At 42.0% G+C, this 21,787-nt stretch overlaps 1 protein-coding gene across 1 annotated transcript; it reads right to left on the bottom strand.

Annotated features, from left to right (window-relative positions):
- Positions 1-6,642: 6,642 nt before the first annotated feature.
- On the bottom strand, positions 6,643-20,952 carry cdhr1a (cadherin-related family member 1a). Its single transcript, XM_085369224.1, has 17 exons — positions 20,874-20,952; positions 20,129-20,224; positions 19,557-19,702; positions 19,417-19,467; positions 19,234-19,323; positions 19,054-19,140; positions 18,309-18,425; positions 18,023-18,166; positions 17,073-17,151; positions 16,880-16,980; positions 16,307-16,510; positions 15,497-15,649; positions 15,229-15,393; positions 13,846-13,913; positions 8,669-8,897; positions 8,340-8,597; positions 6,643-7,188 (listed from the first exon to the last, which is right to left on the bottom strand). Exons 1-17 carry the CDS (start codon positions 20,950-20,952, stop codon positions 6,643-6,645), a joined length of 2,613 nt encoding a protein of 870 aa, XP_085225350.1.
- Positions 20,953-21,787: the final 835 nt, after the last annotated feature.

The raw sequence follows: 21,787 nt of genomic DNA, 5'->3' as shown, positions 1-21,787 counted from the left end.
TGCAGGCCCTGATGGCATCCCCGGGCGTGTTCTCAGAGCGTGTTCTGGGGAGCTTGCAGGAGTGCTCACAGACATATTCAATCTGTCCTTGGCCCACGCTGTGGTACCGGCCTGCTTCAAATCCACCTCCATCGTCCCGATACCCAAAAACTCCAACCCATCTTGCCTCAATGATTACCGCCCAGTAGCACTCACCCCCATCATCACTAAGTGCTTAGAGCGACTGGTCCTAGCACACTTCAAATCCTGTCTCCCCCCCACCCTGGACCCCCACCAATTCGCATACCGCCGGAACAGGAGCACAGAGGATGCAGTCTCCATCGCAATGCACTCTGTCCTCTCACACCTGGACAACAACAACACCTACGCCAGAATGCTGTTTATAGACTTCAGTTCAGCGTTCAATACAATCCACCCCTCACAACTCATCAGGAAACTGACAGACCTGGGCATCAGTTCCCTCATCTGCAAATGGTTACTGGACTTCCTGACCAACCGCCCCCAACATGTCCGGCTGGATAACCGCTGCTCATCTACCATCACAATGAACACCGGTGTACCACAAGGCTGTGTGATGAGCCCTTTCCTCTACTCCCTCTTCACCCACGACTGCAGACCTGCTGATGGTTCCAACACCATCATTAAGTTTGCAGATGACACCACGGTGATTGGCCTCATCAGTGACAACGATGAGGCCGCCTACAGGGAGGAGGTGGATCGTCTGGCTGAGTGGTGCGACACAAACAACCTGCTGCTTAACACCGAGAAGACCAAGGAGCTCATCGTGGACTACAGGAGGAATGCTGACCCACATCCACCCATCCACATTAAGGGGACGGCTGTGGAGCGTGTGAGCAGCTTCAAGTTCCTGGGAGTCCACATCTCCGAGGATCTCACCTGGACGACCAACTGCTCCAAGCTGGTCAAGAAGGCTCACCAGCGCCTCTTCTTCTTGAGGACTCTGAGAAAGAACCACCTGTCCTCAGACATCCTGGTGAACTTCTATCGCTGCACCATCGAGAGCATCCTGACCAACTGTATAACAGTCTGGTACGGGAACTGCTCTGCCTCGGACCGGAAGGCGTTGCAGAGGGTCGTGAAAACTGCCCAGCGCATCGCCGGAGCACCACTTCCTGCCATAAAAGACATCTACAGGAAGCGGTGTCTGAAAAGGGCTGGGAAAATCATCAAAGACCCCAGTCACCCATCACATGGACTCTTCACCCTCCTGCCCTCTGGGAGGCGCCACAGGAGCCTCCGGACTAAGACCACCAGGTACCGGAACAGCTTCTTCCCCACAGCTGTCAGACTCCTGAACTCTGCCTCCTGACATCTGACCCACGTTAAACTCATGGACTGAACATACACACACCCACAATGGACAACTGTACCCTCAAACACAATAATAACATGGACTGAACCACCACTCACAACCACTAGCACTTTATATAGCCTCTGTAGAAACTATCTACACCCTCACTTATCTTAACTGCACTACTGTATAGCTCTGTGTAAATAATCATTCTGTACATTCGATAATCTTTAATCCTACAACTGTTTACAACTTGCATAGTTCCCATTTCTGTATAGCTGTATATCCCAGATTCTGTAAAGTTATTTATTTCATATTCTGTATAGTTTTTCATATTTATATCCTGTTCATATCCTGTACATAGCTTGTACTCACTACAGCCTGTACATACTTATAGTTATAGAATATTCACAACATACTTCATACCGTGTACATTATAACATACCATAATAGACCCATTTCTGTAATATACTCACATATCTATATTATTGCTAATATATATTGTAATATATCTATATCACTAAAGCACTTCTGGATGGATGCAAACTGCATTTCGTTGCCCTGTACCTGTGCATGTGCAATGACAATAAAGTTGAATTCTATTCTATTCTATTCTATTCTATACTGTCTGTTGTCAGTGTCTGTTTAGCCCTTTTTATAGCTCTGCTAAAGCAGGATTATAAGGGGAAAATCTCAAAGTAGGGAGAAAACCTTTGAGTCTGGTTTTATGTAGTTTGCGGCTACCAGAAAACACAAGTTTATTTGAATCTCATTGTTTTATTATTTAAGTTGTGTGTTCCATATTTGAAGATAGGCATAGCCTTAAAGATCAAATTGCAAAAATTGCGCTTGATTGCATCTGAGTGAAATTCATTCATAGGATTAGGTTATGCAGAGAGGAAGTTTCCTTTTTGTGGATAATGTGCTGAAAGGCATTCAGTTTAGTTTTATTCATTGATTTCTTTAAATCCTATCTCAGTCACTGTACATGTACGTCACAGTTCCCGTTTTTTTTCTGCGTACACACGCAACACAGCAGCGATGTATCACACATGATCTGCACTGACCAACCCGCACAGATGGCACATCAGATATCCTTTGGCCAATGGCATTGTTCATTTGACATAATACCCAAACACTGGCATCCTCTCCAATATCCCCTCCTGCCGTCACTTTATGATCAGATCACACAAACCCTCTCCTCCAACTCCATGTGTTGTCCCCTGTGACGCAAGAAGATCAGTTCATCTCTGACAGGGTTTGCATGTATTCACTTAAGATCAGGGTTTTAAATGACTGGCTGAGATTGGCAGCTGTCATTTTCTGGAGCACAGATACATCTGCTTTCTTTCTTGGGTGGGGGATTGATGCTGCTTTTTGTTGTAATCCTTTTCCACTGCCCATGACACAATGCAATGTAGAATTCTATAAACACACAATTTCAGCTACTTCAGCACAGAACAGCACAAGATTTTATCTTATTTTTTCCCCACTTGCCCTAATGTTGCCTAAAGCAGTGCATTATTATTACTGACCTCCGCAGTAGCAACATAAATAAAAGAAACGTTAACCCTCTACACAAAAGCCTTTTTTTCTTTTTAGTAAGGAAAACTCACATTTTATTTACCTTTTAAAACTTTTGTTGCTGCAAACATATTGTGGGTGCTTTGAACCTTTCATGCTTTCTTTCACTCTAAAGCATCAATGCTCTTTGCAACTTTCCACTCTGTAATCCTCTGTCAAATAGCCCAGTAATCCTGGCTGCCTCTTACATGTCATAATGCATGATCATTTGGGCTTTTCCTCATATTCCCCCATTTCACTCCAGAGCATTAACAGCTTGCAACATTGGAAAAAAAACGGGGGAAAAAATGTGAGTTTGGATCCTCAAAAAACTTTAAACTTTAAGTGTCCTGACCTGCAACAAAAGTGAAACCGTTTTTGTATGTGGATTTTCTTTTATTATAGTTTTGTCTCCATCGTACTGGAGGCATAAGCACGTCAAATGTGTCAGGTGAGGCTGCAAAATGTTCAGTTTCAGTCACACACATCTTGCCGGTTCAAACTAGATCAGGGCAGATGGACTTTGCGTTTTAGGCCACTATGCAATATTGTGCAAAGATGAACAAGTTGTTTTTTTGGATTAGAGAGGGTAATCTGCAAATTTCATGTTTTATGTAACTCTGAAATAGTGTGCATGTTTGCCTGATGTCTACACAAATACCCAGAGATTGGTTTAGTGTAACTTCATAATTAGTAGTGCTGACATTGACATTGAATCTGAGCAGAGCAAAAGGGCTTGTATCAGCATAATAAAGTATATTACATATTTGCAGAGTACAAATACTTTGTTACTGCACTTAAGTAGAATTTATCTGAGTAGTTTTTTAATGGAAACGTTTTTACTTTCAGCCCTACGTTTTAAACAAATATCTGCACTTTCTACTTCTAACATTTTAACTTGTTACTTTTGATTTAACATTTGAGGGGACTTATAATTTCATGTCATTGTGGGCCTTCAAACATCAAACTCATTTGAGCCTAAGCAGTAACACATTAAAGGCAATCCTGTGTATTAATCACCAGGAGATGCTGGGTAAAAAGAGATGAAAGATGCAAAAAAAACTGTGTGCCACAGTTTGGGGTTAAAGTGAGTCAGTGATTTTTTTAAAAAATTGTTTGTTTTCTGGGCGTTTTGGTGTCGGAACGACTGCAGGTGTCCACAGGTAAGCTGTGGTAGCGGTACTTCAGCATCTAGCTAGCCCTACAGAAGAAGAGTGACCATAAAGGGAGTTATATTTCATGGCAGGTAATTTCAAATGCAGCATTTCCACCAGCTTAACAAACATCAGCAAACATACAAACTGTTTGTGTGTGACATTATTAATTTTTATATTATGCAAAATAAAATGAGGTGGGCTGACGGTGTTACTTAAAGGTTGCATGAAAATAGTCTGCAGTTTAGTCCAGGATAAACTGGTTAGTTTCCTGTACTGTGATGGATTTAAAGTGTGTGTGACTGGTGCACAGTGAGTGTGGTGCTCATGGTCAAGTTAAGTTACATAAAGAGTACTAGAGATTAATATGAACTTTAGCTGATAATGCCTAGATTCATTCATCAAATTCTATCTGCATACCAGCTGCATAGGGTGTAATATAAAGACAGCATAAACAGTGTACTGTCAGTGTAGACGATGGAAATGAGCCAGGACAACTCATGAAACACCTGCTCACATCTGGTTGAATTCAGTTGTGTACATCCTCAAAGAGCAGCAGGTCAGCTAATCACAGCCTGTACATTGAGAAAATCTACTGAAGCACTCAGAAATTATTGTGAGTTGTGATTCTTTTTCCTCATACTGAGCCGTTACAGCTGATTTTAGGGTTCCCCCACCTGCTGAATCCCACTTTAAACCCTGACTGTGTTCATTTGATCATCATGTGATTAACAGAAAATAGAGCTATTTTTTATTATTTTCCTTTTTTTTTCCTGCTCATGTTCAGCTTAACGGATTCAAGCAGAGTATGTTTATTAGAATTAATATTTAGACTGAAATAAAGTTTGTATTCATATCTACTAATTTAATTTAATTATTACATGAATAAGGCACGAGGTCCAGTTAGCTTTCCATAAAAACAGGTCTAGGAGTTACTTTCTAACTTTGAGTATATTTCTGAGGCAGTACTTTTTTTTTTACTTTTAATTGAGTATAGAAGTTGAATCAGTACTTCAACTTTTACTGGAGTATTTTTCAACACTAGTGTCAGTACTAGTGTCTGCACAGGATGTCTGTGCTTTTGCCACCTCTGCATATTTGCAGAACATCTGGTTTAATAAAAAAAAAAAACAAAAAACAAACAGCGCATGTGTAATATTGTTGTGTAAGGCCTTCTTCAAGCATTTCATTTTAATTCCTGTTGTTCATATTTTCATCGTGCTCCAAGACTATTAGTGCTCGAACTATGGCAATATCACAACAAATGCTGCAACATGAACATTTGCAAAGTTGAGAATAGCATTTTGAAGTATTTTTAAACACCTTCTTTGTGTTTCACCTCAGGGACAGTAGTTTAAGCAGCTTCTACTGTTACCAGAAAGTGGCAGTAGAGTACGGTTTGCAAGCTCATTAAGACGGCATTTGTCTTAAATTAATGACATCAAAGCTGTGTTTAAGTTTGTGTCAGTGCCTTCAAGGCTACTTTGGACAGGCACACCCGGTAGTGATGATACATGTCACATTAACTATGTTGCAGTCTGGATGCCTGAACAGTTAAATCAGCACGTTTATAAATACTTCAATAAGTGCCTTTTCAAATTTTACAGTTCATTGAAAAGTTAAATTTGCTGGTGAAGAAGGGGAAATACTCTACTCTAAAGTAACTCTAAATAATTGTAACCTAAATAAAGTAATCTCATCTTGCAAACTAACAAGTTAATAGAGCTGTATCTATAACATACAGCTTATAATTTGATAATATAGTTTAGGGAGAACTTTAATGTTGCTACGTGTGTTATTACTTTATTTAACTAACACTGCCTTTATTTGGAAAAACAATGTGCTTTTATTAGTAGAAAATTCCCAAAATCTGCCACATAGAAAACAGAAGAACCCAGAAAATAAACATATGGCAGCTGCTACAAAACAGTGATCCAAACAGTACAGCACACCTGCAGAGTCGGATTAAAGGCCCTTCTTATGTGATCACTTGGTCTCCTTCACCTGGGCTGATCTTGTCATAGAGTTCAAGTGTCATGAAATCTCTTGTAAGGAGCTTGGATAGATCCTAAACAAACAGTCTCATTTGTTGAATTCTGAATGACTTCATTTCCAAAACCAGGTTTGCGTTCAGGAATTTTAAATTTGGTGTGTCACCACATAAATAAGGGGGATCTAATTGTTTCAGAGTCATACAAAAGCCAAAGGGTGTGAACTGAAAACATGGTTTGAATAATGACAAACATGCCAGGAATGTTTTTCTGTTTTAATAAAAATTGTGTTGTTGATTTACAAGGAGTGAAGCTCTTTGTTGTTTCAGTATATTTCAACACACACACACACACACACACACACACACACACACACACACACACACACACACACACACACACACACACACACACACACACACACACACAAAGCACTGTTCATGTAGGTTATGAAAGCATCAGTCTACCGAACAATCCCACCTTCAGGTTCATTTGCTGGCTGCTCTGGAGCTTTTTATCATCACACAGGACTTAACGAAACTCTGTCTGATTGTCTGTCCTTTCTAAGTTCTTGAGATGGCCTCAGGTCTGAGAGTAAAAATAGAACCTTGATTAAATAGTGTTAATGATCTGGCTTTCTCTTCTGCTCCAGCCTCATCTTGAGCTCTGAAACCAGCGCTTTGCTCACAGAGTCCTGCCTGGTCACCACTGCCTTCTTTAGAGGTTTGGGTGCCACGGTTGCTGAGACTGTGGGAATGACCCACTGCCTCTCCACCGGGAGGCAAAAAGCTGGTGGAGGTGCACAGGGTGGCGGTGGCGGTGGCCACTGTCTCAAAATCCTGCCAGCATTGTTGTTGTGGTTGACATTCTCCACGATTACCTCTGGTTCCCGCTCTTCCTCTTTAACCTTAAATTTCTGTTCGTTCCTTTCGGGTCTCTTTAAGGGGTTTTTAAAAAGCCAGGTGTGCTGTGTCTTCGGCCTTCTCTTCACACGGCGATTGGGCAGGATCCGGTTGGACTTTTTGTTGCGCATGAATGTTGCGGTGGAGATGAGGACTGTCACTATGATCATGAGACTAATGATACCAGCAAGCATACCTAGGATTTGCAAAGGCTTGTTTCTATTCTGCATTAAAAATGATCCCAAAGGCCCCCCTTTGAGTTGAGTCTGTAAAAGAGCACAGGGAGAATTCACATCCATGGGAGTGAAGTCATACTCTGTCACACAAAAATATGTCCTGTGTATGTTTTGTTGCACTTTGTGCGTTCATCATTTGGTAAAAGATGTGTTAAATAAGTCTTTAGTGCCATTATAATTTACACAGACATAAAGAAAAACAAAGTCGCTTATTTATTAAATGTAGTTTCCTTGATGGACGATTGATTTTGTTGCCTGCTTCACTAATTTTTTATTAAATTAGTATTCTGCTCTTCTTATATTTTGTCAAGACAAGATCAGAGAGGTTGTCTGGGAAACTAGCGGAGACCATTCAGCATCAGAATCATAATCAGCTTTATTGACCAAGTATGTGCACACATACAACGAACTGGGCTCCGGCTATTTCTCTGAAAATGAGAATTTATGTGTGACCCAAACACAAACGTAAATAATTTGTTTAATTTGGTCGTAGCGTCATATTAAACCAGAAATACAGGTAAAACAAATTGTATAGGATCATTTATATTGTGCTCCTGTACTCTTTTACAGACACAGCCTTGTTCTGAAATAAAATCCTCTGGACACGGATTGCTACAAATTCTTGGTACCACATACTAATAACAATAGTATTGCTGTGTTGATGAGCTCAAGGCGAGCTTCCTTTATGGCACAGGCCTCCTTATAATCTTTCTGATCTTGCCCTGAGGTTGCACACGTGTCTTTTTCAAAGAGCTGCAGTACATAACAGTTGAAATGAAGACTGTCAGTGAAATGGCAAAGCTGACAATGGTCAAACAAATCCCAAACACTGTCCCTGGACGTTTCCTTAGGCCCATGAAGTATGAGAAAAATCTGGATTTGATCTGTAAACATGACAATTGCATTTGTGTGAGATTCAGTTTTGTATTTCACTATACATTCTCAAATTAAAATATTATGGTATAGTACTTTGTATAGTGTTTCAAATTTGATGAATGTGCATAAAAATAATAATAAACTGTGGATCTTCTGTTTGATATCATGCTGTTAACATCGCAACTGTGCAGGATGATTTATACAATGTCGATGCATAAAAAACTGGTATCTTAGTGGGTTTATCGTGAAGGCCTCACATAGATTTCATTGTCATATTGCTGGTCTTTTGCTTTGTTTCAACTTACAGCTTCAGTGATGTCAATCTTGACGACGGCGGTGGTGGTGAGGGATGGATGGCCTCGGTCACGGGCCTGCACCACCAGCGACCAGGTGCAGTCTCTCTTCTTGGTGATGTTCTGAATGATGGCCATTGACTTGATGTAGGACTTCAGCATTATCTCGCCTGTGTCAGCGTTAATGTCAAAGATATTGTTTTCTGGCTCAGCTTTCATGATGGCATACTCGATAACGTTGTTGGGGACCTCTGCATCATCATCCACAGCCTGCAGACAGTAAGGGTACTGAAAATATTCACTTTTACCAAGTTTCATTTTGTTTAAAGAGAGCTGCATACCTCTATTTTCACTGGAGCTCCAATCACCATGGTCTTCTCAAGGAAGTTATCATAGAAAGCAGGAGAGTGGTCATTCAAGTCCAACACAGTCACAAAGACTTCAGCCAGGTTGTATTTCCCCTCTGTGTCCTCTGCCTTCACATAGAAGTTATACTTGGACCTGACCTCAGCATCCAGGCTTGCCCACGGCTGTGTGTAGATGATCCCAGAGTCAGGTTTGATCAGGAACCTGTGTACAGTGATGAGTCTTCTGTAAACTGACTTCTTTGGACAATGAATATCAAGACACCATGCACCATGAACATTTTATACGTATTTGTTATTGTAGATTATATGATACTTTTCCCCCCTAAACAATTAGTCATCTGTTTTAAGCACTTGGATTGCACTTCTTGCTAAATCTTGGCACTGATTTTGTCACACAGACTGTGAGTTTTGGAGCTTTGAAATATAATTGTGATGTAGGCTGCTAATACCCCAACCTCAAATCTTTAGAGTGTCATTTAGGTCCAGAAAAAACCTACCTCATTTTTAAATGAGCTAACACAAAATCAATCTTATTACTTCTAGAAGCCAGATTGTTTTCGTCAGCTGGTCCTGTGACCTTATAAACACATACATTTGGTGCATTATGAAGTGATTGTTATTCAATGGAATGATTTTGTGATTAAGAGTATAGAGTAGGGGATATTAGGTGGGTATCCTAATATCCCCTCGGCTTGCTGCCGGTACGTTGGGGTTTTTCCCGGTGGACGAGAGGGTTTGTTCCCTGCGCCTTAGGGTCGGGGAACGGGTCCTGACTGTCATCTGCGCTTATGCGCCGAGTGGCAGTTCAGAGTACCCAGCCTTCTTAGAGTCCCTGGGGGGGGGGGGGGGGGGGGGGGGGGGGGTGCTGGAGGGTGCTCCACCTGGAGACTCTGTTGTCCTGCTGGGAGACTTCAATGCTCACGTGGGTAACGACAGCGAGACCTGGAGGGGCGTGATTGGGAGGAACGGCCTCCCTGATCTGAACCCGAGCGGTGCTCTGTTATTGGACTTCTGTGCTAATCACAGTTTGGCCATAACGAACACCCTGTTCGAACATAAGAGTGTCCATAAGTGCACGTGGCACCAGGATGCTCTAGGCCGTAGGTCGATGATCGATTTTGTAATCGTATCAGCAGACCTGCGACCATATGTTCTGGACACTCGGGTAAAGAGAGGGGCTGAGCTGTCAACTAATCACCACCTGGTGGTGAGTTGGATCAGGTGGCGGGGGAAGACGCTGGACAGACCTGGTGCACCTAAACGCATAGTGAGGGTGTGCTGGGAACGTCTAGCAGAAGCCCCAGTCCGCGAGATCTTCAACGCACACCTCCGGCAGAGCTTCAACAGCATTCCGAGGGAGACTGGGGACATTGAGTCCGAATGGACCATGTTCAGCGTCTCCATTGCCGAAGCTGCTGCATTGAGCTGCGGCCGCAAGGTGGTTGGTGCCTGCCGTGGTGGTAATCCCCGAACCAAATGGTGGACACCAGAGGTGAAGGGAGCCACTAGGCTGAAGAAGGAGTCCTATCGGGCTTGGTTAGCCTGTGGGACTCCGGAGGCAGCCGACAGGTATCGACAGGCCAAGCGGAATGCGGCTCGGGCAGTGGCTGAAGCAAAAACTCGGGTGTGGGAGGAGTTCGGAGAGGCCATGGAAAAAGACTTTCGGACTGCCTCGAAGAGATTCTGGCAAACCGTCAGACGTCTCAGGAGGGGAAAGCGGTGCTCTACCTGCACTGTGTATAGTGCTGGCGGAGCGCTGCTGACGTCGACTGAGAAAATTGTCAGGCGGTGGAAGGAATACTTCGAGGACCTCCTTAATCCCACTGACACGTCTTCCGAGGAGGAAGCAGAGTCTGGGGATGAGGGGAATGACCCGCCAATTTCCGGGGGCGAGGTCACTGAGGCAGTTAAACAACTCCTTGGTGGCAGAGCCCCTGGTGTTGATGAGGTCCGCCCCGAGTTCCTGAAGGCTCTGGACGTTGTAGGGCTGTCCTGGTTGACACGCCTCTGCAATGTTGCGTGGAGATCAGGGGCAGTACCTGTGGACTGGCAGACCTCCGGTCCGGAGGGTGTGTTCCAACTACAGGGGGATCACACTCCTCAGCCTCCCTGGGAAAGTCTATGCCAGGGTGCTGGAAAGGAGAGTTCGCCCGTTAGTCGAACCTCGGATACAGGAGGAACAATGCGGTTTTCATCCTGGTCGCGGAACACTGGACCAGCTCTTTATCCTCTCCAGGATACTTGAGGGTGCATGGGAGTTTGCCCAACCAGTCTACATGTGTTTTGTGGACTTGGAGAAGGCATTCGACCGTGTCCCTCGGGGTGTCCTGTGGGAGGTGTTGCGGGAATATGGGGTGTCTGGCCCATTGCTACGGGCCATTCGATCCCTATACAACTGTTGCAAGAGCTTGGTTCGCATTGCCGGCAATAAGTCGGACTCGTTCCCGGTGGGTGATGGGCTCCGCCAGGGCTGCCCTTTGTCTCCGGTTCTGTTCATAATTTTTATGGACAGGATTTCTAGGCACAGCCAAGTGGCGGAGGGCTTTCGCTTTGGTGGCCTCAGAATCTCATCTCTGATTTTTGCAGATGATGTGGTTCTGTTGGCTTCATCGGGTGAGGCCCTCCAGCTCGCACTGGAACGGTTCGCAGCCGAGTGTGAAGCAGCGGGAATGAGGATCAGCACCTCCAAATCTGAGGCCATGGTTCTCAGCCGGAAAAGGGTGGAGTGCCCACTCCGGGTCGGGGATGAGTTCCTGCCCCAAGTGGAGGAGTTCAAGTATCTCGGGGTCTTGTTCGCGAGTGATGGGAGAAGGGAGCCGGAGATCGACAGACGGATTGGGGCTGCAGCTGCAGTAATGCGGACGCTGCACCGGTCCGTCGTGGTGAAGAGGGAGCTGAGTGTAAAAGCGAAGCTCTCAATTTACCGGTCGATCTACGTCCCTACCCTCACCTATGGCCACGAGCTGTGGGTAGTGACCGAAAGAACGAGATCGCGGATACAAGCGGGAGAAATGAGCTTCCTCCGAAGGGTGGCTGGCCTCTCCCTTAGAGATAGGGTGAGAAGTTCGGCCATCCGGGAGGGGCTCAGAGTAGAGCAGCTGCTGCTCCACATCGAAAGGAGCCAGCTGAGGTGGTTCGGGCATCTGACAAGGATGCCCCCTGGGCGCCTCCTGGGTGAGGTGTTCCAGGCATGTCCCACCGGGAGGAGGCCCCGGGGCAGACCCAGGACACGCTGGAGAGATTATATCTCTCGGCTGGCCTGGGAACGCCTTGGTATTCCCCCGGATAAGCTGGAGGAGGTGGCTGGGGAGAGGGAGGTCTGGGCCTCTTTGCTTAGGCTGCTGCCCCCGCGACCCGGCCCCGGACAAAGCGGATGAGGATGGATGGAGTATAGAGTATGCAGCAACAGCAAGTCTTAGCATGGCTAGCTTAACGTTGTATAAAGACTGGAACTAGTTGAAGTCGTGCAGATGCTTTTCGGAGTCTTGTCTCACTGAAAGGTTGCCCTAACTTCTCGTAAAGCCAAAAATTTTCATTAAATTGAACGGACAAGATAAAACAAGTTTGAAAGGTGACTTCAGAGGTGTTAGTGAGCGAGGTCAAACTCTGGTTCTCAAACTCTCGGGGTAGGCTCAACTGATGGAGCACAGAACCACTCCTGATGAGGTGAGGACAACCAGGGGAAAAATATGAAATTGAAATAAGAAGAATACTTTTTGGGGGAAACAAACAAGCAGGATGCTGTTATGGAGACCTCATATTACTAAACTTCAACCTATAGTGCCAGATTTTCTTTAATTATGCGATGCTGGAGAGATAAGATACAGTAAAAGATACAGATTGTTTCACAAACTGACTTGTTTAGCTGTCCTACAAGGTTCCAGCACAAGTTAGTCAGAAGCAAAGAGCAGTCTATTTTCTCCTCCAATCCCATTAAAGGATTATCGCAGACCGAGGGCGGGCAGGCAAAAGGACTGTCTACTCTTGTGTACACTTAAGCGCTCAACCACAAAGTGTAAAACAGTGTAAAGTCTGCAATATGAACTGCTTTATTCTTTCAGATGCAGAGCCCAAGCATGTGGTCATGCATTGCTTCATAACCATTTTAAAATCAAAGCAGCAATTTCGAGAATAATCTGAGGTGACACAGTTTCAAAATCAGTTTGACTAAACAAGCACGCACTAAGCTAAATCTCTCTCCTCTGCTTATTTTGGAAATCCTTGTCCTTGATGCCTTGATGTGACATCACATATCTCTTCTAATTTATTGCTACAGAGGGGTGTAAAAATACTCTCCCCTTGCATTTGAACAACCAAAGTAGATGGTAACCTCATTCCTACCAGCATGTGCCTGTGGGTTTGTGTTGCAGCTGAACAGACAGTGAACATAAATATAAACCCAAAAAATAAAGGATCCCAATGGCAAGATGTGTCTGCATTTTAAGTGTGAGTAAATGCACGCTGTGGATATACAGTACTCTGTAATATCAGAAAGAACTGTGTAGTCTTGGATCTGGAGAATGGATTTCTGCTGGGAAACTAATAAAAAGTGAAAAACACTAGTAAATCCTCTGGGCTACGGTGCTTAGGGGAAATAAAAAGAATCAAGTCGTGATATGAAAAACTAGTGTGCTCTTACATATCTGTCCAGCTTTCAGGCAGATGTGTTTTTGCTACAGTGTATGCTTACAGTGTAGTGCATTATTTGAAGAGATATACTTTATTTGAGCTTCTTGACACAGTTGTACATTAGATATAATGTTTATTCTATAAAATTTGGTTTCACTACTGGAAAAAAACCCACATGTCAGGTGTTGATTACTATATTTTACTATAGTATAGTAAAATATATTCTTTTTTCTTTGTACTATAAACATTAAAAATATTCTTCTGTGATCACTATCCAAAGACTGATGAATAGACACAGTGAAGGCGACAAAGTTATTTAGTTATTCTCTGAACATTTAAAAGATATATTCTAAAATCAAATTAATGCTTTTTCTACACCAATGCATGTGAATATGTGGAGGTCTTGTGGAGATGTTGCAGAGATGTTACATCTGAATATGTGAATGGAACAACAGCATTTAAAAGGACTCATTTTTACTGTGTCCTACTGGCAAAACATAAAGCTCATTTATTGCACTTACAGCTCAGCCCCTGATCCATAGATAGAGTACTTAACTTCACCCCAAGGTCCTGAGTCTGGGTCAAATGCCTGTAGACAGGTATCAATGAATCAATCAGTCAATAAAATCTTTATTTTGAACATAAAGTAAAGACAAAATCAGCAAAAGCCATCATATTCACATGGGAAAAACAAAAACAAAATTCACGTTCACACAGATTCATGTTAGTGTAATATGTTTATGCACTGAGTAATTATACTTTCATTAATTATTTGTAATTATTTAATAATTATTTAACTACTCTAGTATTGTAACAGTATTATTTTTAATATGTCATTAGATACAAATATCCATCCATCCATCTATTCGAGCAACCACAGGCGAGAAGGAGGGTCCATGCAATTATCAATATTTAATGCACAACCTAATAGACATTTAGCACCCTGTCTCATCCATATAGTGCCGTGTAAGTGAATGACAGAGCTATGATAGATCATAGAGAATAAAATGTCATGTTTGGCTGTAGATTAAACACCTGAGTTCAACGCAAGTTTTACAGCAGTGAGTTTAATATGTTGCAGCACCTATCCTACACTAAACTGTCATTCAAGCACAGCCAATGACCAGTACTGTGTTGACTTGCCTTTTCTCTTTCCTCTTTCTTTTTAGTTTGCATCTGTTTTCGTCATGAATGAAGAAAAATCTGCACTTTCGTGTTGTCTGCCAGCATGGACTCAGTAAACTGAATGAAAATGTGCTCAACTGGAACATGATGTTTCAGGGGTCAGCTATAAAAAGACAGATTTTTGATGTCATAGGAACATCATCATCATCATCGGCTAATCTTTGTGTCTGTAGCTGCTGGGATGCCTGTTCACTGTCTCTATGCGTCCAAGGTCAGTTGTTGGCTGCTCTTCTATCTGATTGAAATTGCCTGGGATCAAGGCAACAAACCCCTGTGGTGTTCACGCAAGGTCAGGATTTAATAATGAGCCTCCCTGTTGCTTTGAGCCCCTGTGGGGCTGACAGGAACAGACAAGGGCAAAAGACGATGTGAGCCAAGTATCAATCAAATCGTCATGTCCTTAAGTGTTCCTTTTACTTCAGTACATATTTTGATGCTGTAGAGGCATGTGCTGCTAAGCATCAGAGAAAAAAAACATGTCTGTGAATTTGGTGTTACACAACAAAATGAAAGTGATAGCCATCTGGCAGCTTACGTCGCCTAGCTTTTATCTACATGTTTTCACATATTATCCCAACCCTCCCCGCTCAAAAAGTCTACATTTAGGGGATTAATAGCCCTGTTGGGCATTTTGTTAAAATCAGCATTCCTCTTTAGCTCTGAGTGACGTACATTGGTGATGGCATGTATTTTTAGACAGGATGAAGAGACTGGCTCACCGTGACTGTGACCACATTGGAGCCACCGGGTGAATTTTCTGGAATTCTGGCAATGTAGTAATCTGAAGAGAATTTGGGAGCGTTGTCATTGGTGTCCAGGAGATGAATGACGATGTCCGCTGTAGCGCTGAATTTCTCTGGTGTGTCGATCTCAACCGCAAGGAGCTGAGGAAGAAAAAAATATTAGAAATATACATGCATTTTTCAAACCTAATTTTAATCTACTGTAGTGCATGTATATTTTGGCATGCTAGTGTAAATAATTTACCTTGTATGTTAGAAAGTGGTATTTCTCATAGTCCATGGCAGCAGAGTCTTCTACTAAGATTGTGACTTGGGCCTCATTGAGTACAGTCTGAGGGACAACTCGCAGCATTCTTCCTGGTCCAATCAGTCTCAGGTTGAATTTAGCATTTGCACCCTGCAAAAGCAAAAACACATAATTATCATATCAGATCTATGCTTCATATGCATAGATCTGTAATACATAATAATCTGCATTATTTTCAGAGCTAAAAAAAAGCAGGCATGTAGTAAAGTCTCTTATAAAAGTGATGAGTAGCAGCAATAATATTCTGGCTCACACAGAAAGATACTGTCTGACGCTGCAACATTATTATCAGAAAATATATTTAGTGAAAATCAGTCATATGGCTCGTAAAGTACACAGAGCTGAAAACACAAAGACACTTGCGTAAGCTGGCAAATGGCACAGAAAGCACCTTTTAATTGTGTTGGATTCCTTTCAAACTCATGCAATTTTAGAAGGATTGACTGTGATAATGGCAGGATTAAAGTCATTATGAGGACAGAAACACAGACTCTGTCCTGAACACTATGCTGTGCTATGATGCTATGATTGATGTTGACTAAACCAGTTACTCATTAGATAACATTATAATTATTACAGAAAACAAATGCTATTACATAAAAACCAGTCATTGTTACTCTTGGCTGGCTAAGGCACCTTTGAAAGACAACCATGAGTGGTACGAGTGTTGAAAAATACCTGCAAAAAAGGAAAACTTGAAGCTTGTCATAGTCAGTGTAGAGAAAATAAGACAACAAAGGTGTTCACCTGATCAGAGTCATTGACGGTGATTTTCAGCCCCCGGAGGATCTCTCCCTCGGGTGGATGCTCATACATGGTCAACTCAAACGTGCTCTGTGGGCCGTTCTCTCCGTAGAAAGTAGGCGGATTGTTATTTAGGTCCACAACACGGATCACCACTGTGGTGACCTCATAGTCCATGAGTCTGCCTTCGGGACTTACTTCTGAAGCCTGAACAGATGGAGTAAAAGTCAAGGTATATTTATCACTCTTAGAATCAGAGACATGGGCCGATTGGGTATTTTATCTACCAATTTTACTATCGTGTTTTTCCCCCTAATTTTCCTTGTAGATTCATTGAGCCACTGTTCAGCTAATCAATGCACTTTGATTAGGTCTATAAACATTTTTGTGTGGACACAAGCACTTGTAAATAAAATCAGAAGTACAAAAAAATCCCAAAGTGTTTGTTTACATGCAAGTCTTTAGAAAATAGCTGTCTGAGAAGATCAGGCTTTGATTTATAAAGCAGTTATTATATTAAAATAATATAGGAGAGAATGTATGCAAAACAGAGTTGGTGACTGAACAGCAACTTACCCTGACTTTAATGTTGAAGATTTCTCTCTTCAGATAAATGGGGAGAGTCAACAGGGTGATGCAACCGCTTGTTTTATTGATACTAAAAACACCGTCATCACCTGGTGAAAAATATTAGATGGATGAACCTTTATATAAATATTTCTCCCTTCATTTTAAGATGATTGTAGCTTCCTTTGACAAAATGGCTCACCATCATCGAATGAATAACGGACTGGATTTGGGTTCCCCACATCACCATCTCGGGCCTCAACAGTGAATATTTCAGATCCCTAGAGAGAGTAAAGTAGAAAGATTTTGCATTTAATAAATTGGTGGTGGCATGCATCTATAAAAAATAGATCTTCAAAAGCCTCTTTTTGAACCACCATGTGTCTGGTGCAGTTAGTCACAACAAATCGCCAAAATCTAACCTTCTCTCTGTTTTCAAAGGCTCATTTAAATGTCACACTCCTAATTATTCTCATTTGGATGAAAGTCAGACTGTGTAAACTTGCTGTGATGAGCTACTGCTGTGACATTTTGCAATAGTGATAAAGCAGTGAAATGCCAGTAATTAAAGCTATGTGATGTGATGTGCCTTGGGTTTTGGGCTCTTTTGTTAGTTATTATTTATACTGCCAATATAAAACCTAATCATTCCACATGATGCCGCTTTATGACAGCAGTGTAACTAAGTTGTCCTAAACGAAAAAGAAAATGACAAAAATGTAGCCATTGTGCTAACTGTGGGGTGGCTGTAGCTCAGGTGGCAGAGCAGGTCAGCCACTAATCAGAAGGTCGGTGGTTCAATCCCAGGCTGCCTCCTGGCTGCATGCCAAATATCCTTGGGCAAGATACTAACCCCATGTTTGCCTACTGGTGGTGGTCAGAGGGCCTGGTGGCGCCTGTGTCCGGCAGCCTCGCCTCTGTCAGTGCGCCCCAGGGCAGCTGTGGCTACAATGTAGCTTGTCATCGCCAGTGTGTGAATGTGTGTGTGAATGGGTGAATGACTGAATGTAGTGTAAAGCGCTTTGGGGTCCTATGGACTAGAAAAGCGCTATACAAATGCAGGCCATTTACCATTTACCATAACTGCCACGTATTTCAACTCTAGACTAAAATCAGTGCATAAAATCACCGGGGGAGCGTTTTCATACTCACTGGCACTGAGATTTCGTAAACATAGCCAAAGTAGGGAGTCCCAATGAAAGATGGCAGAGTGTCTTGAGCATCAATCACATTAATTGTCAGGGTAGCAGAGGAGGACATAAACTGCTCCTTCCCATTAAAGCTACCACCACCATCCTAGAACAAAAGTAATAACAGTTTAAATCTGCATTTTTAAATGTAAGTCTCCTAGATCAAGAAATTGCTAATTTACATGTTCCTCTGCTATAATCATGTTTCATGATTTTATGTTCATCTTTGAGTATAATACACCAAGCACCTTTGCAATAACAATGACAAAGTGTGTCTTTGCTTTCTCATAGTCCAGCATTTCTCCAGATTTGACACGAAGGACTCCACTGTGTCTGTCGATGGCAAACAGAGTGGACTGAGCACTCTGCAAAGAAAATGGAACAAATGCATGATTTTAAAAGCACACGCAGAAACACAAATAAGGGGTTACATGAGCAAAAGCCTGTCACTGGCACTCTTAAAACCCTTTAACAAACACTCACATGAAAAGTGGTCAGGTGGCAGAATAAAACCATACAAAAGCTCCTTGAAATAAGCCAATTCCAATATCCAGTCTTTGCCCATCTGGATGTAAAGTACCCATATGCTCAAGGACATAGCAGGCAGGTGAAAGCTGTTGTGTCCAGATGTGGACTGCCTGTCTCCTACTTCCAAGCCAGCTGTTCTTTGTTCTTAATAGTCCAAAGTGCAAACTAACATTGTGTCGCTGAGCCACCCCTCGCCGACACAAATGTAACTGCCATTTAATCCCCATCTTCATAACTACACCAACATATTCAGGCACAAATACACAGTAACACAGGAAAATATATGTAACCCCTGCTTAGTACAACTATACGTCATCAGTGTTGAAAGCAGATTATTGAAAAAACTTAGCGGTTTACAATTTTACCTAACAAGTAAAAGAGCCCCGGGAGGTGACACAAATCCCTTTGGGGTTGTGTAAGGAAGGGCGTGTGAGTGGGCAATATTTTCCCACTGCAAAGTGATACCTGTAGGTAGTAGGTGACCGAGCCCCCTGAGCCTGTGTCTCTGTCCACTGCCTCAACTTTGTAGATACTGATTCCAGACTCTGTTGTCTACAATGTACAAGAAAGAAAAGGTAACATTTAGAGCTTAACAAGACCTTTTTCACTTGGAGAAACAGATACTGTTGTCTCGGCTTAACTTACTTCCAGTACATCAATGATCGCAGGCATGTTTTGGAATTCAGGCTTTTCATCATTTGCATCCATTACAAATATTGTCACTCTTTCCACAACCTAAAAGCAAGAACCGACAGTAGGATAAAACCACAAAGCATGTTGAAGTTTAGTATTTTGACTTTTTTTTTAAAAGGAGCTAAAAGTTGATACCTTGCTTTGCCCATCAGTGATGCTGACAAGAACATCAATAGAGTCTTGTTTCTAAGTAAATAATAGTAGTAGGTTAATACAGCAACCAAGTTGTTATAAAAACACTGAATTGTCGATCTGTACATCTTTGTAAAGTTTACCTCTCTGTCCAGCTTTTCTACTAATGTAATGTTTCCAGATTTGGAGTCGACGCTGAAGTACTCTTTGGACCCTGGATCAAAGGAAAGGCCGTACCTCACCTCTTGGCCTTCAGGATCTGTGCCATTAAGATGATAAATTTGTGTACCTATAGAGAGATATCATTATTAAGAGTAAATATCCCCTCACAGAAACAAATTGTGGAAAGGTACACAGTTTCTAACCATTTACTATGAGGTGTACGTTTCTTTTGGTAACAACTGCTGTGGAACAAACCAGCCTGAAACACTAAGTACCATTTGGAGTATCCAGACTGATGCAAGGTGTAGAGGGACAGCTGCACTGCATTCGCAGCCAGCAAACTGTCCCTGACATCAACAGGTGGCAGCAGCAGATGAGCATGTTAGTGTGAGTGCATACACGCCACACAACATCTGTTCATCTATCAAAGACTACTTAACATCCTGGACTCTCACATATTGGCCACCACAACACACCATTTTGATGATTGGTTGTTCTACAGTCCTATTAGCTGTTCACACTAAATGTTCCCCAGTACAGAGGTCAATCTCACCAACAGCAGTGTCCTCTGAGAGGCTGAACAAGGCCAGGTTTCCATTGTAACTGTAGGGTCCATTGTCGTAGAAATATGGAGCAAAATCTGCTTGTGCTGCCGGCAGACACATAAATCAGAGAAAAGAATATTTAAATGTCACAGGTTTATTTGGCATAATCTTTGAAAGAAGAAATTGTGCTCCCTGAACTATCGGTGAGTGGAGGCAATAAAGCACAACCTTAATCTATGACTGAATCAGTCTACTGAGTGTTTTGTACACATACTACTGATATGAATTTGTAATTTTAACTGGTTCTGTCTCTATAGATGCTAAAATGGCAGAAGAAATGCTATGTAAACTGTATACACAACCTCCTCTTTCTTTGCACTTTGTCTGGGATTAAAGGTGCATTACATCAACCTCCTAAAATACTCTTTCTATACATAGACCTGCGATCTCTGCTGCTTTTACCTGTAATACGATTCCCGTTATTTAAAACAGTTTTAACCTACTATTGCATATCAGCTTTAAAACTCATTTCATAAAACAAGCAAATAATTTTGTGTATCTTAAAAAAATACTTATATTTCCATTTGGAAAACCCAGGACATAAATAAACTGAAAACTGAGCGGAGGTTCTTTATAACAGTGACAGAATTACAAAATTAATACATAAAATAGCCCAGAGTCTGAATATCATTCACAATCTGATCGCATCAGGATTAGTAAACAGTAAACAGACAAACAATAAGGTAAACTTACCAAAGCAGGCATGCACAAACACAAACAGTAGTAGCAAATGTGGTATCCTTACATGCTTCATCCTAAAGAATAAAGTCATGAAATCGCACCATGAAGACGGCTTCGTCAAGAGACCTCTACATGAGCTACACTTCTCAAGGTGTTCTCTGGCAACTGGAGAAGGCTAAACGCAGATGCTCACATACTAATCCAATGACACATCTTAAGAGCTGATTCAGGGCCCCCGTAGTCTCCAACTGGGCCTTAGCAACCAAAAGGCCAAAGGAGATGACTCTGTCTGCAAAAGCTGTACATCTACAACTTTGCAGTAGATGTACAGCTATATTCTTCACATTTTCAACTTTTAATGTAAATTGTGTTATTACTAGCCAGAAATATACAGAAATCTGTTTTATTCTGATGTTGTCTAAATGATAATTCATAAAAGTTAAGCTATTATCGCACTTTTTACAATCACTGGTCACAGTGAAACATAACGATCAGGATGTTAATTTTGTTTTTTAGTTTTAAAGCTTTGATTTATGATCTGCTCTGAATGACCGCAGTCTCAGCTATGTAACCACCCCGTACTAAATATAATGACCATTTTACATAAAATATTGTGACCAACTATGTTTGATGTAAATTCTATACTGTAACTGTAGTCAGTGATTTGTTTATATTGGACAAGGGTACCATCTGCCATGCAGACTTTACAACCATATGTTTCAGTAACATAAAAAACCCTCACTACCTATGCAAGTAGCTTTTATGTTGAACTTTTATAACTAAAAACATCACATGTAGTACTAAAGCGGGCTAATCTTCTTGATTGATAATCTCATTTTCCAGCAGGTGGAAATCTCCTGTAAACAAATGTTATATAATACTTAGCCAGAGGTCCTCTTTTTACCAAGGTAGTTATTTTTTTTTTA

This window comes from Diplotaxodon limnothrissa, linkage group LG13, assembly GCF_057381915.1.
Source record: "Diplotaxodon limnothrissa isolate DT_005_m linkage group LG13, D_limnothrissa_male_GT1.1, whole genome shotgun sequence".
NCBI lineage: Eukaryota > Metazoa > Chordata > Actinopteri > Cichliformes > Cichlidae > Diplotaxodon > Diplotaxodon limnothrissa.
This window is presented reverse-complemented; position numbering and strand designations above follow the sequence as displayed.